Here is a 17910-nt window from a genome sequence, read left to right on the forward strand (position 1 = left end):
ACATGCTGGTCGCCTGGGGGAAACACCTTACTGCCTTCACACTCCTGTCGCAGAGGACAGTACGACTTTACTCCCAGACCGCCTCGTAGTACGGGGTCTCGCTGCTCTTGGTCTGTCTGCTCCCCTTTGGCCTTCCTGGCATGGTTGCACCTTGTGGAACGAAGTTCCAGCCAGTGTAACCCGCGGAATCATTGCAGAACTCAAGCCCGACCACCACGTCAAGGTGGCAGCTTTAGGTCGGGAAATGTAAGAATAACTACTGTGGTTTGCACAAGGTCAATTTTTCTTGATCGGGGCGGAAATGGTCACTAGGGTACTTGACTGCCACCCCCAGAACAAGAGTGTTCAGGTATCGGATATGATGTCCATCTCATGAGGCGGTCAGAAGACGGTTTTTGGGTGAAGCTGACGGTACTTCACTCAAAGACAGTTTGCTTTAACAATGTGTCACACAGGCCGGGTTACCAGTTTGTGAGAGAAGCTCGGGTTTCCCAAGTTAGAGTCACGGAAACCTCGAGATGTTATGCACTACTCATAAGGTTGCTGGAGTTCTTTGACAGCCCACGACCGGTTTCGCCCGCCTGGGAGTCTCAGCAGGTAGGCGAAGTCCCCTACTTTCCGTCCAACTTATGTTCTATTTGAACCTAAATCGCACGAAATTAGCTAACTACACTTATTTGAAAACGAATTTGGTTTTGCGAGAGACTAACCTAGTACCCAGCTGAGGCTCTCGCAAGACCAAATTTGTTTGCAACTGATTTTATTTCGCTAATGATGGAAACTTACGTGTACACGAAAAGTCTGAGTTGAGGTTGGAGCTGTTCAACCCGTGGGATTCGGTCCATCTGACCATCCCTGTGTTTGACTGGAGACACTGAATGATAAGGTGGCTCACCAGTATCAGTGCCTCTCACACTTTCACTGTCTGTCCAGGTTGTCTGACTGAATGTTGTAGGCTAGCCCAAGGTCCCCATTTCTCCTTCTCATTAAAGTAGTTTATTCAAACAAATTGACATGATCGTACGGCAGTGAAGCAACAGTGTTCTCATCCGCTTTCGCTCTTGATGACGATGATGATGATGATGATGAGGTCTCTTGACATAATCTGCAACAGCTCTACCCAAAGTACTTCTGGTCGGTTGCTGATAAATGTACCACATTCGACAAGATTTCAAAAAGTGGTCCTCTTATTGACAGATCACATAAGACCGTATCCGCAAATTACCGATATCATTTCGTGTAGAGCAGACATTCAGAATATGTAAGTCAGCCAAACAGTAATACAGCTGATAAGTACGGCCGAAACAAACACCCAGTTATGCAGCACGCACGTTCATTCCATCCTCGCTTGTCCAACCGCGTTGGATACATTCTAGCAACTGAGGTATCAACATGGTGGGTTGATGAGTAACACTCAGGCAACAAGCGGCTGAGCGCAGGATTCGTACGTGTCAATCAACGCATCTAACGCTGGTGGAAAATGATATGTGGCTTCTTACCCTCACTGGAGTGCTTTTTTGCTCGGATTCGAACAACTACATGCTTACCGTTTTTAACAGGTACACACAAACACGCGCGCGCGAACCATCGAGAGTAGCCGTCACACCGTCTAACCTGTCCATCAACTCGAATTGCGCACGTACATGCCCCATGGTTTGACCGCAAATTTGGCACCACTGTTTTCTGGTGTGTGTGTGTGTGTGTGTGTGTGTGTGTGTGTGTGTTGGAGGCGCACTGACGGATAATTGGACAGCTGTGCTTGAGGCTGACGAAAATGTGCTACCCCTCGACGGTCGGTTTCCGGGGGGAGGCGGTACAGACTTAGCGACCCCGTGAAGCATCAAACATGGATACAACCTTACAGCAAGCGCGATTTTTTTCCTCAAGACATGTCGAGTTCTATGATAAGTAGCTTTGAATTTTCCGGGAAATCACACGTTCCTGGTCAACGGTAAATTTGACGTTATTCTGGAAAAATAATTTTAACTCGTTGGTGCAACTAGGTATGTCTGACAGTTGGCGGATAGTCGGGTCGTTCAAGATTCACTGTTTTGATGTTCTGGCATTCTTCACGGGAAACCTCTCGGTAAACTTGTTGAGCTGATCCAACATGTGTTCCGCGCGAAATCAAAAGATGACGTTCTGACAAGCCGGACATTTCATTTATCTTGAAACAGAATCATTCTCGTATATCAGTTGGGGCATTTTGCAACTCTTTTTTGGATGGCTGCAAAGATTTTATAATCACCTCTTATCATACCATCATCATCATGATCATGATCATCATCATCATCATCATCATCATCGTCATCATCATCATCATCATCATCATCGTCATCATCATCATCATCATCATCATCGTCATCATCATCATCATCATCATCATCGTCATCATCATCATCATCATCATCATCGTCATCATCATCATCATCATCATCATCGTCATCATCATCATCATCATCATCATCGTCATCATCATCATCATCATCATCATCGTCATCATCATCATCATCATCATCATCGTCATCATCATCATCATCATCATCATCGTCATCATCATCATCATCATCATCATCGTCATCATCATCATCATCATCATCATCGTCATCATCATCATCATCATCATCATCGTCATCATCATCATCATCATCATCATCGTCATCATCATCATCATCATCATCATCGTCATCATCATCATCATCATCATCATCGTCATCATCATCATCATCATCATCATCGTCATCATCATCATCATCATCATCATCGTCATCATCATCATCATCATCATCATCTGAAGCATGACATCAGTGCTCAACACCAATGCTTCACCTCTTATGGAAAACCCAACTCGTCCTAGGATGAAGAAGGCGTGTTCGTTAGCCCTAAAGATTGGATTGCTACTTGACAAGACAAAAGTTCGCACTCTGCCCTAATACTGTTTAAATGGAACCACAAAATCAATCACTCTCAAGAAGATTAAATGGAGTCAATGTTGACCTTGAGAGTACAATGAATCCTTTATTCATCCAAATGTCAAAGCATCTTAGCCAAAGAAACCCTTAGTAGGGAGTTTGGCTATTTATTGTAGTACGCTGTAGGTTTACCAGTATGCTTTCTAAATGATTCCCAGGGGGTAAAGTTGCCCCGGTTGAACGTTCGTGGCAACCAAAATCGCTAGAAAAACCTGTCAATAAAGGGAACTGCTATGCCACAACGTATCTACCTGTCAGGTTGCTTGGAACTTGGCGAGCCTGAATCCTGAGACAGGGAGCGTGCAGGGGGCAGCTTGCATATGTTCATACATGCATGAGTTGAAAGGGAGTTCCATGGAGGTTGGAGGTTTTATCTAGGTGACTGCATGAGGTCGAGTCCGAAATAAACTCAGTTGGAGATGACCCTGTTTTGGAAAATACTGCTTAAGGAGAGATCAGCTTGAAGCAAAGTGTGATGTGCCGGTTAGAGATGAAGAACACGAGTCCTAGATCCACTTAAGACCGAATGCTTCTTTACTGAAGGTCTAATTCCGTTTTTTTTTCACGTGAAGAATACCAAAACCGTTCACCAAAGACTCGTACAAACATACCGTGTCTACGGATAACCAGTGAAATTAATGACGAGAAGTTATGGATAAAAAAATCAACGGAACTGCGGAAGTTGTACCAAGATTTCGAACAACCAATGTGCCTCTCTCCAGCGTGATGAAACTGAAAAAGTTACCAGGATTTAAAAAATACATATCAAAAACTTCAAACGCTGATTTATCCATGTGATTCTGCCAAAATGCCCCCTTCTTTTCGATTCAGTAGCATTTACAACGAGGCCTTAGTATTTACACCAACCTAATGACTTCCAGCTCTATACGTATGTCAACGAGAACCGCAAAACATTCCCAGCCGTGCGCCGTTTCATCGGTCATGCTCAATGCGACAAGCCTAAGCGAAACTGACTGTTTGCTCATTGTTGGTTCTCCTACGGCATCGGATATTTGAATCTCTCCAAGGCGGTCGATGCTCGCTCAAATGTCAAGGTTATTCATTCCTAACTCTTCTTATCCCATTTCCGCTTGTAAAAGTGACTGGAGATGACGAGCAAGAGGTCACAAGATTGTTCAAAATACCAATTCCTTGTTCCATGCTAGCAGTCCGATAGGACCTTGTGTTGTTTTCCACTGGTTCAAGTAATCGTCAACCATTCTTTGGACCCGCACCTGTTTCGTTTGCTTCACCCATCATAACGGTTTGTGCACCTCGAATGAACCCACATCTTCAAAACGAAATTGGTCGAGTCAGGGATTTGCGCGAGAAAATGTCGGATCAGAACCAAGAACAGTATTAGCACGAAATGGATAATGTGTGCATCGTTCGGAAGAAAAAACATCAGGCATTTTGGGTCACATAAACACTCTTCAGTTTGATACATTTTGATCCAACCCCTCTGCCACTCGCCTTTCTTCTAAATCCACGTGGCATTGGTTCTTCTGCGGCAAACTCTCCAGCTGGAGAGTTGTCGTCTAACGGGATCTGACGGATCTTCCCTTCAGGGCGATGTCCACCTGTCATTCTTCAGGCGGCAAGGTGTGTGTGTGCTAACAAAACCGGCGGCTTAATTAACTTACCAGCTCCTTCTGTGTTTTCTCAGTGACTCTCAAATGATTTGTGAACCATTCCAAGGTCAGCAGAGCAGTGTCCGACAATATGGGTTAACGAAACTCCATGTGGCCCAGTTATTGATCCGGCAGGATAAAATTTGCTATTCGCTTTATTCGAATATCGCATTGAAACAATCGCCGATCTATTGTGGCACTAAACTGGACAGTCAACTTTTTCATAAGGGAAACTACTCACAAGGTTGCTGAAAACTCTTCGATAGCCCACGACCGGTTACGCCCTTCTTGAGGCTCATCAGGTGGCGCAGTCTCCGAGTTCCCGTCCACCTTATGTTCTACTTGAACCCGAATTGGTTTGCAAATGGATGTATTTCTCGACAGTCAACTGTTCTGTAAATAATCGTGACAGAGGATCTCGTTTGTCCTTAGTCTTCAAATACGAATGAAACTTTTGATATGACGCTCAAGACAGTCCACATGAGTTGAAGTCTCCGATTAATTTAAACAAACGATTGTGCAAAATGGCTAATCTTTCGGTCATATCGTTCACATTTTTACTGCAACGATTTGGACTGCTCCAATTTGCCCCGATGATGTAGCGATAACACACTTGTTCAGAATGTCAAACGGTCAGAGTTTTAATCCCTTAGAAGCTCAAGACTGCGCTCCTCGCTCCTTGGCTTGGATTAACAAGAGCTATCGCAAAGAGACAGACTTTACTCAAAATATGTATGGTCCTACATCTCCTCGCTCACGTGTGTCTGTAGTTTAGAACAGCACGGGTTGTCCACAACCCCACGGTTAGTTGCCCGACCAATGGGCATATAAAACGACTTGATTGCTAGCGAAATGCACTCATTTGCAAACCAATTTGGTTTTGCGAGAGACTCACCTGGAACCCAGCTGAATATCTCGTTTGTGATGTTTCCAGGCAACCGAATATGCTGCCCCAGGCTGCCTCATGTTTCGCGATATTGCGAGGTGTTTTCAGCAACCTTATGAGTAGTGCATTACAAAACGACTTGGTTGCTAGTAAATATCTATTAATTGTTGGGGTTCGGACTATAAGACACAAATGTGCATATTCACTTTCGGTGGATCGAATGAATTGTCGTTAATTTTTTTCTTAAGTTCAATGCTTCCAAATTTTGTTGGGATTGGTCAGTCGGGATAGAACGCCAGAACGAATTCCATTACATTCCCACCACACATGCGTATCCCAAGATTTCCACAAATGCACTCATTTGCATATCAATTTAGCTTCGACAGGAGACTCATCTGGAACCCAGCTAAATCCCCCGTTTATCGTGTCTTTGAGTAGCAACTTTATGAGTAGTGTATTGCGTCTTAACAACATATTGTCCATAAAAACACAAAAGACAGTTCTATCGAAGAAAGATACCGACCATTTCAAGAAAGCTTCAACCAACATGTATCAATTTGAGATTTATTCTCCATCTTTATCCTCAGCTGACATACGCAGGCTGCACCCAAACTCTGCTTTGTTAGCAGTCAGATAACAGCCCATTAGTGGCTTAGCCAGAACAACACGTGATCAATGTACCAACAATGTGTACACGTGCTGGGTTCCACAGCATCACGTGAGCAATGTACCATCAATGTGTACACGTGCTGGGTTCCACAGCATGAACAGCAAACACTGGAATTCAACTGCCACTTTTCTCTGCAAGCCCCTCGACGGGACGTCCCGAACGAGCGTTACGCCAGTTAGCCGTGGGAGTACGCATCACAGCGGGTTTCTCTCGTCAGCAGTGGGTTGAAGACCCCGAGGCGAGGCATCGAAAGTGTGAGGAACTTTCGTTACTTGCCAACGTTATTCTTCTTTGAAATGGATGAAAATCTGGACAAAAGCGTTTCAGTTGTCCTTCTTGGTGAGATGGTCAGGAGCGAATGCCAGTAACTCAGATGCCGGACAGATCGCCAACCTGGCAGCCTATTATCGTATCATTTACGAGGCAGATTTTACATGATACCATAGGAATTACAGTAACGGTATCTATAGCAATGATGGAGACCGCTTTTGAGAAACATCAAGCAGGTTTTCTTCTGAAGAAACGTTTATTGACTCAGACAGTTCATCCCAAAATGGTCCGATCGGAATAAACGGTTTATTTTAAAGTGGCATTCTAAACCCTCAACCATCCGTTGTTGCTGTCACATGTTGAATGAAGATTAGGCCTCAGAAGTCCCAAATTGCGCAACAAGGTAAAGGTGATAACATATCGTATGCAGTAGGTTAATGGCGCTATAGCTTGCTGTCCACGATATCAGTCAGTGACCGGAGTGTAGTGGTGTACAACTAATGACCAAAGGATTTCAAGTCCGAAGGTTCCGAAAGAGTAGTCCTGTCGATTTTCCAAAATAAAAAGCGTGAAGCAGCTACACAGTAAAGGAAACTACTCACAAGGTTGCTGAAAACTCCTCGACAGCTCACCGCCCTTCTTGGGGCTCATCAGGTAGGCGCAGTCCCCGAGTTTTCGTCAGACTTATGTTCTTCTTGAGCCCAAATTGGACTGCTTTTGACAAACATACTCATTTGCAAATCGATTTGGTTGTCACGGGAGACTCAACTGAATCTCTCGTTTATGACATTCTACAGCTGAATGTGCTGCACACAAGCTGCCTCAAGTTTCAGTTGGCACGATAATCGAGATATCGCAGTATATGTTCATAAAGGAAAGTACTCGCAACTACCTAATGAGCCCCAAGAAGGGCGAAATCGGTCATGGGCCGTCGAAGAGTTTTCAGCAACCTTGTGACTAGTTTCCTCTATGAATATATACCGCGATATCTCGAATACCGTGCCAACTGAAACATGAACTGGCCTGTGTGCAACACATTCAGTTATAGAATATCATAAACGAGAGTTGTAGAAATCATAAACGAGAGATTCGTGAAAACCAAGTTGATTTGCGAATCAGCCACACAGTAGTTCTCTACCAATCAGCATAGACTGGCTTTAGTTGCTAGATGAGACCCCCTTCGATCTACTCAAAGCGCCAGTAGAAGATATATGTCGTCAAAACTATAAACTTTGCTCCACTGTCGCCAAAAGGTGAACGGAAATGGCAAAGGTTGGTTGACTGAATTAGCCTTGCCACAGGGAGTTCCTCACTGACGACTCCAAAAGGTGAACAGAAACCGCGAAGGTTGGTTGGCTGCATTATCCTTGCCACAGGGAGTTCCTCACTGACGACTGTGCACGGCAGGTAAGACGTAGACGGTTTGCTCGGAGCCATTACAAGTCGTTTACAAACATGTAGAAACCTTCTGAGAGTCACCGGTTAGTCTAAGAACAATGGTGTAACAGGTAGCATCAATACCAGTTCTTTTACCCCAAGGCTGTGGCTTCATCCATCAAATATTCAAAAATCAAGCGGGGTAGCACCTTTTCTACAGATATATTACCATAGCAATGCTTTCTGGTGATTGCCAAATGACAGTGCGGTCGGTCTGATGTTGGTCGATATTAGAGCAGACGATGATAGATGTTGGCGCATTTACGCTGGTTTAACTTGGGCGTCTGTGCCGGCAAGTCTCACACAGCCTGGTGGCTATGTTTATATTGATCGACTGTTTCGAGCGGAGAGTTTGCGTTTGAACATTGAGATTCGTTGTTCCTCAAATCTTGCGGGGCAGTTTGCCAGGCCCGTCCACCAATCGCCAGATTTTCCCAAGATTTGAAACCAAGATCGCGTTCTTTTTCAAATTTATCTGAAGTATCAAAAAAGCGGTATTCTGGTTGTTTCTTGGTTCTGGCTTCATCCCACTGGACACAGAGGTGACCCCAGTATACTGTTTAGAATCCGTTTTGATCAATCAATAAAGACCCAGCTTGTGAGCACAAAAGACCTAAAAATCGAACCTGGTTGACTCCGTTCCATTCTTTCATTCTTATCCCAATTTATGGTGAAAACTGAAGGCCTTTAGCCTTACAGATGAAGAGACGAAATGCAACCCTAGACATCCCGTAGCCTTCTGCCCGTGTTATTCAAATAAATAAAACGGATTCAGTGACCTTGAATAATTCGTTTATCAATGTGGTGATTGGCTATCCGTCTAGTGCGGCATATTCGAAGGCGTTGATTGTGTATCCTCACTTCCTTTGATCTGGGATCCCATCTGAGCAACGACCTTGAAGCTTCCAGAACGCGCGGTGCAAGTGACATTTGTCAAGGATTCTAATGTGCCGCCGGCGTAAGGTCCATAGATCTCTGTAGTGCGACATCTCTTTAGTCTTTAAGCTTGATGTCCATCCACGGGGTGCTCGAGCAAATGCAGTGCTAGCCTTTAAAACTCAAGTGTTGAATCTGTAAACCAACTGCCGCCATAGTAGCGAAAATTTTCTAAACATCCTGTCTTGCGGTAATTTTTAATGCATGATGCCTTGGACACAGGTAAAAGACAAGTGTTCTGGAAGTATAAGTTCACCTTGCCTCTGGTTCCAAGTAGGCAGACTACACGCAGTCATCGGCGGAACGTAGCGTATGCGTGGCCATGTAGCGTTTTCAGTTAAAGAAGAGAGAGTCCGGACGGCACTGCATCGATGACTCATTTTCATGAAATATTTCTGTACCAATTGTCGCCAGGGTAAAACTAAAAATAATTGGAGTCACTTTCATGCCAAATTCGAACTTTGTAAATTTGGTTCCACGGGAATTCACGCAAGTCCCCCTATCAAAGTTGAGGGAGCTGATAATGTTGACAGGTTTCTGCTGAACGATGGGAACCCTGGAGAACGACGCTTTTCTCTTTATTGAGTCAGAGGCCTTTGTGAATTCTACAAAATAGAAAGTACATTGCTTGGTTCCGATCGCCGCACTATGAAGACTAGGATAGACGTGATGCGTTGACTCCGGAATTCACGTCGCTCTTCAGCGATACTTTCATCCAGAATTTCAGCGTTGAGGAGGCTGTGTGACAGGAAGCAAACTTTCTTAGATGTATCCAGATCCCGATGGGCCGTGTAGTAGCGATGAGAAGGTCTGTAGTCGCGGAAGAATGTGATAGATGCCGATCGTCAAATTCATGGCTCTAGTTCACCTCCTTCAAAAGACCCTGCCGAAAACATGTTCGTCAATCCATCTTTGTAACTGGTATACTTCCAGGGCGGTAAACAATTCTGCACCTACGCTCTTGAAGGACGATTCCCCTAGTAGCCTGAATAAGTCGTAATTGCGCATTCCTTTAGATGGGTCTTGGGACTGAGGTCAACAGATTTTAGACGTTTTTTTTCTAATATAGCTACCTGCAAACGGGAGGACCACGTGAACATAAACAGTCGACTATCGGTGAGCCAAGTTGGCACTATAAATCTTAATGAATGGTTCGAAACAGTCATTTGGTTTGGTTTCCAGTAGAACATAAGGTGGACGGAAACTCGAAGACTGCACCTACCTGATGAGCCCCAAAAAGGGCGAAATCGGTCGTGGGCTGTCGACGAATTTTCAGCAACCTTATGAGTAGTGCATTAAAAATATGCATGTATCGCGATATCTTGAATATCGTAGCGACTGAAACATGAGGCGGCCTGGTACAGCACATTCAGTTGTCTGGAAACATCACGAACGAGCGATTCAGCTGGGTTCCAGGTGAGTCTCTCGCAAAACCAAATTGGTTTGCAAAAGAGTTCATTTCGCTAATTTCGTGCAATTTGTTTGGTGGAAACTCGGGGACTGTGACCAAGAAAGGCAAAACCGGTCGTGGGATATCGATGAATTTTTAGCAACCTCACTAGTAGTGCATTACAAATAGTCATTAGAGATCTCTATTTACCAGAAGCGATAAGTTCACCGTCACTCGGTCCGGGCTGTTAGTGACTCTTTCGCTGAAGGGCGGTCTTTAAACTCGTTGAAATGAAATGCTTGGATAGTTTACAAGATCAACTGTTGTAGGGGTCTTTGGTTAGGCGCACTGACAGTTTATTCCAAAAAGTCTAACTGTTTTGATGCCAGTGTTTGCAAGACATATGTTCACATATTTTTTTCTATTTTATGTATAAACTGTACGTTTTATGTCTCGTATCCAAGGTGACTAAAACGAACATGGACATTCCACACCTAACAATTCTGCTTCCCAAAGTCAATGGTAGATTCTTTTTTTTAAGTTTTGAGTACTCCATTCATTTCATTCCTTTGAAAATAGTAATTGCTCGATCATATTAGCTCCAATTTTTTCAGCCACTAGTCGATACTTTCATCCAAGTTGCATCACTTTGTGGCAGAATTCTAGGTCTAATTTTTAAAAACGCCTCTCTTTTCAACCGACTATCAAAGCGACCACTATGGCGTACAATCTTATTTCCCTTACCAGAATTTTACCTGCTCACGAGATATTCAAACTGATAAGAAAAAATGGATATTGGTTAAGGACATTTAAATTTCTGTTTCTCGGAGGTGTCTGGTGCATTGCCTATTGCTCTACGAAATTCACTCAAGCGCCTGCAGCTGTTCAGCAAGAACAAACCAATCAGTGCATGTTCGGAGCGGATAAACAATATTCACTTTGCACAAGCTACCGGCGCATGTCCAACCAATCGATAAGCTAAGCTTCGAAAACAGATAGATAAGGCATCACGTGACTATCTCGCGGAGATGCGTATCTGGATGAGGCAGTCCTCGCGACTAAGTGTCCAGACACTCGGCAATATCTATTGATGAGAAGATTCGTTCATTTTATGCAATAACCGCACCTAAAAATTTCGCTGATGCCCGGGGAATTCCGGGGAATGACTCCCGTACTTTTCAGCAGCGGCGCTTTCTAACCAGACTCCACTCACAAAACAAGCACATTTTGACGACCGCAGTCTGAATCAAACGATTCAAAAACCAGACACTGTCCGATTCAAGATGATCGAATAGTTTCAGAAACCGGTCGTGCACGTTTTTGCTTTGCACTGTTATTGTGCCAAAGGCTTCTGTTTCAAAACGTGCGCACACACACACACTTCAGCGAGACGGATTCTCAAATGGTAGAGGCAGTCGCCTCCTTCTCTCTCTCCGTGTGTGTAAGAAAGACAACAATCTTTCCCAAACAACATTTCTTGTTTTGCGAAATGTGAAGTGAATTTCAAAACAAGGGTAGCAATTTTTCTGTGGGGTCGAGGGAGAAGTGACAATCATTCCCCCCGTTCTTGTAGCGAACTTGGGACAGCCTGCTGTGCGGATATCTGGAATAAACATTTCAGACGCCCATGGGCTGCCGCCGCCGCTGGTGCTTCTGTTGACGGTCTCGTGTTGTGCGTGCGTCCGCGCAGAGGAAAGTGATCCATCATTGTGTTTCGGGAGAATTGTATACCGGCTTGGACAGGCATGGTGAGCGGACTTTAGGAGGGTGGGGAAAGGTCTGAAACAGTGATGAAAGCGTTTGCAACGCCTAGACCGTGATTGACAAGGTGTCAGTTTTTCAAGGGCAGAATGCTGCTGTAAAAGAAAATGAGAGACGCTGGTTTTTCGGCCTTCCAAGAAAATCCGGCGATTGGTGGAACTTGAATAATATGATTTAAATGTCGATTTAGACGGATTTGAACGGATCATCAAATGAACAGTGAGGGTCGGACTTAGTTCACACCAATAAAAGTGTGAAACTAATTCATTCCGGGTTAACTGTGACTTGTAGTTCCGTTCGCTGTGACCGATACGATTCGTTCATGTGAACGCGATCTTGCGTATGCGCAACCTAACTCAAACCCACAAACTCCAGAACACAGATGAGTTGTACTTCTACTCAAGAGAACTAAACAAGCCGTAATTGTTGCTAGTTGATTGGAGTAACATGGACGTTGATCAGGCGACAGTTTTCTAAATGTGGCGACAAATTTAGGGCTATTCACTTCCATCAGATTGTATATAATGGCCTAGCAGTCATTAAGGACAACGCTGAGTTTTGTGCACTTCAAAAGGTTGAGGACTCAATGTCAAAACCTGACCCTTAGAATTTGTAAAGTAATTTATCGTGGATGAAACATACACAAGAGTACTCGATGCATCCAAAGTGGGACAACAAGAGCATAGTTTGTTTTTCAATGACCACTCACCATCCTTCAGGTTCCTTTCTGTGGTTTTATTGAGGAATCCGTGGCAGAACAATGATCCTTCGATCGTACCACTCTTCCAGACCGCTAGAAAGATTCACGATGGCTAATATGATGACAGCTTGCCAAAACCTGTAAAGCAGCAGTCGAAATGTCGAGGTTGAATTCGAACCATGAACCTCCCGGCTTTAACCACCGGGTTGTCCTGAGCTGGAGAGTAATAAAGTAGCATAATGGATGCACAAAAACCACCTAGTCGGTCAGTTTTACCGTACACTTTTAGGTACCTGACCAAAAGAAACTCAAAATCTGCATGAATAGTTATCTATATTTTTACACGGAGTTGCTGACAAACAGGTTACAGTCTAACCTCTCGTCAGTCTCCTTTAATCGGATAAAATAAGGTGAACGTTACAATGTAATATTGTCAATATTCCATGTCAAACCATTTGACACGATACATTTTCCAAAAAATAAGTTTTACCGCTGACTACTACTTCATTATCATTATCAGTAGCGTTTGTCCTTGTTCCATTTTTGACTCGGTACAAGCACCTGCTAGCCTCAAACTTGATCGTCGTAGCAGAACAACGGGGAAACCCTGCCTGAACTCATCTCAGGGCTTCACTGAACGGTCTGAGTCATCCAATCAGCCTGGTGAAGCTACTGGCTTTTGGGCCGCCTTGGCCCACCAATCAGCTAGCATGTCGTTGCTTACCAATTAAACTTGGCCTTGCATCTGTCTTATAGTTGGTTAATCTGTCCATCGCTTCATTTAAACACATCTGTGGTTTTGAGGTCATGCTATAGACTGCAACCAAAGAATCTGTCTACCTGTTTCCTCGCAAAGACTGCTTGTCATATTGGGACCTTCATAATATCAGTAGTTGCATTCAAATTATCCAAAGCGATTTCTCAATGAGTGAGAAATTGTTCAGCTGTAGCACCCTTCTGGTACCTAGCTGGAAACACTAGGACTGGGATGCTGTTAGGTTACCCAAGTCTAGACAGGGGAAGTCAAGAGGTAGAGGTCGGGTTCGAACCAGGCGCACTAATCACTGAGCTATCTCTTCCACCTAGTCAATGAGGGGCTGCAATGATTGTTTATTCTTCTCCCTTCTGGGCAAGTTTTGAAAAGAGTCCCCACGGATGAAACTGGGTCAATAATTCGGCATCAGCTGGTTGCAGTTTGGCAGCCTCGTTTGCTGGCAGATTACCATCGATTATCATATCGATCAAAATTTGAAACCATCTATCTGTTCGCTGGTTACAAACCTTGCATCCACAGTCAAGATGACGTATTGTAAACGGAGGTGCAGTTTAGCTTTGGATTATTACCAAACATCTTCACAATCGTCAAGCCAAGTGCTCCAACAGACATGAGCGAACCAATGAGTGTGGATGTTTACAACCGAAACGAACTGAGTCCAAATGACACGAGAGCGGTTGCAGCGCGTCCGTCTGTATTTTTTCTACCAAGGTAAGTTAACCGCCTATCGCGATGCTTCACTCCATCTATCTAGGCACTACATTACGGCTCCGCTAAGAGAGACCCTCTCACTTGGGGACACCCACTATTTCCCCGTTTGTATACCCCTGAAAGAGTGAACAAAAAGCACTAACCACAGTCAAAATGTATAAAAAACTTCCTCAAGAAAGGGAAGAGGAGCTGGCAACTGGTGGATTTCATTCAGCCCATATTGCCACACAGGTTAACAAAGTGCTCGTTCAATGTATTTCGACACTAACTGACCCGCCATGTGTCGGAACGAGTTACCACGTAACGGCCGAATCAAAATACGACATCGGTGTCTGGGTAGGTGTGCCTGAGTTTGAAGCTAAGATATAACATGCGAGATTTGTTTTTGACCGATATTTGTGAGTGGAGACACATCTAGGTGGGTTTGCGGTCAAACTAGATACTGTCCTTCCGAGCCGTGAAGTTTTCTATACCCGCAAGGTGGTAAAACCCCTCCTTCAGGTGTGGTACGCGTTGGTACAAGGAACCAGCACAATTGTTGATTTCGCCAGTCTTTGCATACGTGAATCCTTGCGAGAAACGAAGCCCGGAAAGAGGTCTACCCTGTCTCTGGGTGGCAAACTGTTTGTGATGAACAGGGGCTTGATGGATCTAAGCGTGCGTTGTGAAAAGAACAGGTTCGCAAGTCATCGAAAAAGTGGAATTCATCGTGCAAAAGTGAATAAGGGAGTGCATATCCCGTCCAAAAGGTGCTCCTTCGTATTTATACGAGAAGAACCGCAATTTCTGACGCATATCTCCGGCAGAAACCAACCGGGTAATAGACTGTTGGTAGGAATAATAGTCCTTAATCACAGATGTTTTCACGTGTTATGCAACAAAGCAAACAAAATGTTGGAATCTCATGTGTTTACCTAACTTCTAATCTGGTGACCTGCATAATACGGACTGAAAACCTCAATGTTTTGTACTGCAGTAGGAACAAGCCTTGTTCTGCAGGAAGTCAGATATTCTGAAAATAACAAGATTCAGTACGCAGTGGATTTTCCACCCGAAAAGAAAAGTGGTGATTCCGGCTACAGCAAGTTGACTGTTGAATGGGCCACTGTACCATCATCATCATCATTATCATCATCATCATCCGAAGCATCATCATCATCATCCGAATCATCCGAATCATCATCATCATCATCAACATCATCATCATCATCATCATCATCATCATCATCATCATCATCATCATCATCATCATCATCATCATCATCATCATCATCATCGCTATCATCATGCACTCTGGGGCGACTTTTTGTGAAAGTAAGTAGTATGGAATAGTACCAAGCTTAAGCTAAAACTACTTGGCCCCAGTGAAGCAGCTCTGCTAGCGGGTGGAAGACTCATTCGGAAAGTACTGTATGTAAATCTCTCTTGAAAGTAGGCACTAGGAAATTCCTAATTTTTGTGGTTCCAATCCCAAATGAGGGCACTAAATTTCGTTTACCGGAACTATTCGAGATTCCCAGACTCAAACATCCTACGAGAATGAAGACCTCGAAAGATGGTAAGACAACCCTGTTCCAGTACCACTTTTCGGGCAGGGGGTTACCAAAGATTGCAGTGAAGGTAGTTAGGCCCTGTATTATGCATCTCACATCATCGTTTTCCAAAAAACAGTATGGTTTTCCGTGCCCAGTTGACAGTGGCGCAAGCAGTCAGGCTAACCGCTGACCGGCGCGACCTGCCCCCCCAGGTTGGGGTCCACGTGACCTCTTCAGTGCATGACGGAATGAGAATCTGACATGATTGTGGTAGGCTCGCACCAAGTCCCTTCACCTTCCGCCTCTACTCTTTTCTTCACAATAAGGTATTCACAACACAACAGCAAAACTTTTAAAATCTGAGTTTGTGCTCTTGATGACGGCAATGCATCAGTCTGAAAACGCACGGCGGACTAGTTGTCTCCAACCGAAAATGTTTCATTCTGTTTACCTGCTTCCGGAGCTATTTTTCGTTGTTGATACTGTATACTTTATTAATAAAAATAGTATTTATTCCTTATCAAAGCGGGGCATTAAAAGAACAATGAACTGAGACCCGCGAAAGTTCTGTCTTCAAACGGTTCTCCGAATACACATGGTTACCACCCGGACAACAAACACCGTTTCCCCAAATTTCTAGGATGTCCCTCTTCTTGAATTTTCAATATTCCTGGTGTGCTAACCATAAACAGCAATTTCGAATTTTACTTAGTATTCGAATACAGGTAACAAACTTTTAGTTTGTAAGAAAATCCTGAAAAAAAAATCAGAACTCCGGCTAGTCTAATTCCAAACAAGCGTTAAGCACACGTCCAACAATTGGCCAATTGAAACCGGATGGAAATTCCCAAGAAATGAATAAGCATGCATCTTAAATATGCTGTGGAAAAGATGTTTGATAATATCTTTCAAGGTCTACAAGGCTATCGATCCAATGTTGAATTTTCGAATGGAATCAGTGCGGTCCTGAATAGCAGCAGTTCATACTGAGGTGCGAGGGTCACGTGGCCTCTGACTACGGCAAAAAATATGGCAGTCATTCAGAAACGTCCAGGAATTTTTCATTCACATGCATAGCACTGGCGATCAGGTCCTCCTCGCCACTTATTCATCGCAAAGCCTTGAGATCTTTGGCAAAAACTATTATTTTGTCGCAAAGGGTTCGTTTTTTCCAATACCATCTTCATGCAACCTGAGGATTGTTTTACTGCGCATGAGTTAGAAAAGAAATCTTGAAGAAATAATTGTGCATCAGTGCCTAATACAATGTTAATATAAAGAAAGTGAAGCAACGGCTTCGAGAACAACAGGAACGATTGATTTGCGAGCCCAACTAACGGAGTTTCATGAGGGTGCTCGAGACACGAACATCATCAACTCTTGGACGGCGATCATTTGTGGTCAGTGACACCACAGTGGCTCCGTAAGCCACAAAAGGACTTCCAGTACTGAGTCGATTCCTTTCGTTGTTGTATTTTATCCGTATTTTCGTGGTAGGCACTTCTGATCGGGTATTTTGAACAGCGACTTTGCCGTTGGACAGCATGTTCCCATCGTGGTCAGCGAACCACGAACTACTTTACTCACTTTTATCCAATTCGATTGGCACATTGCCGCGGTGCCATTTTTCATACACTCCCTTTGAATTATAAGTCCACCTTTGGCACGTACCAGTTCTAAAAAAACTTGCAGCACGAATCCCGCACACCCCTCCCTCTAGGCCACCTCCCACCTCCACGGACCGCATCTTCTTTTTGCCTGCGACTTTCTTCTTTTTATACTTTTGTACGTATGTGTATATATAGTACAAAGGCATAGTTTAAAGTTATTTAGAATGTGCAAAAGATTGTATTAGTAGTGTGTGTGTGTGTGTTCGCAACATATCGGCAAAAGGTCGAACAGCTGGTTGCTCTGCAATTCGCCGACGCGACCACGTTTCAGCACCGCCACCACCGTCAGCCGCGCTGTGCGCGTTCTGTTCCGTTTCCCGTTGGCGCACGCACACGTATATAGTCGTGTGAAGGAAAACCTACACACACACACACACACACACACACACGAAAGTCTAAAAAGCGCATGCATTGTTCTGCATGTCTTCCAACTGTTATAACATTCGAATGATTCCTACATACTTTTTTTTGTTAGCGCGCGTGTGCAACCCATTGATCTCTCGCTGATCGTGTGATTTCGTCTCTGTGGGACAAAAAACAACAACAAACAAACAAACATTGGCCAT

General features: G+C 44.1%; 1 protein-coding gene across 1 annotated transcript; it reads right to left on the bottom strand.

Annotated features, from left to right (window-relative positions):
- Positions 1 to 2192: 2192 nt before the first annotated feature.
- Positions 2193 to 17910, bottom strand: T265_06559 (hypothetical protein; the record flags this gene model as incomplete). Its single annotated transcript, XM_009171855.1, has 3 exons — positions 2193 to 2791; positions 15251 to 15432; positions 17807 to 17910. The coding sequence occupies 3 exons, from the start codon at positions 17908 to 17910 to the stop codon at positions 2193 to 2195; spliced, it is 885 nt and encodes a 294-aa protein (XP_009170119.1).

This window comes from Opisthorchis viverrini, assembly GCF_000715545.1.
Source record: "Opisthorchis viverrini unplaced genomic scaffold opera_v5_136, whole genome shotgun sequence".
Classification (NCBI taxonomy): Eukaryota; Metazoa; Platyhelminthes; class Trematoda; order Opisthorchiida; family Opisthorchiidae; genus Opisthorchis; species Opisthorchis viverrini.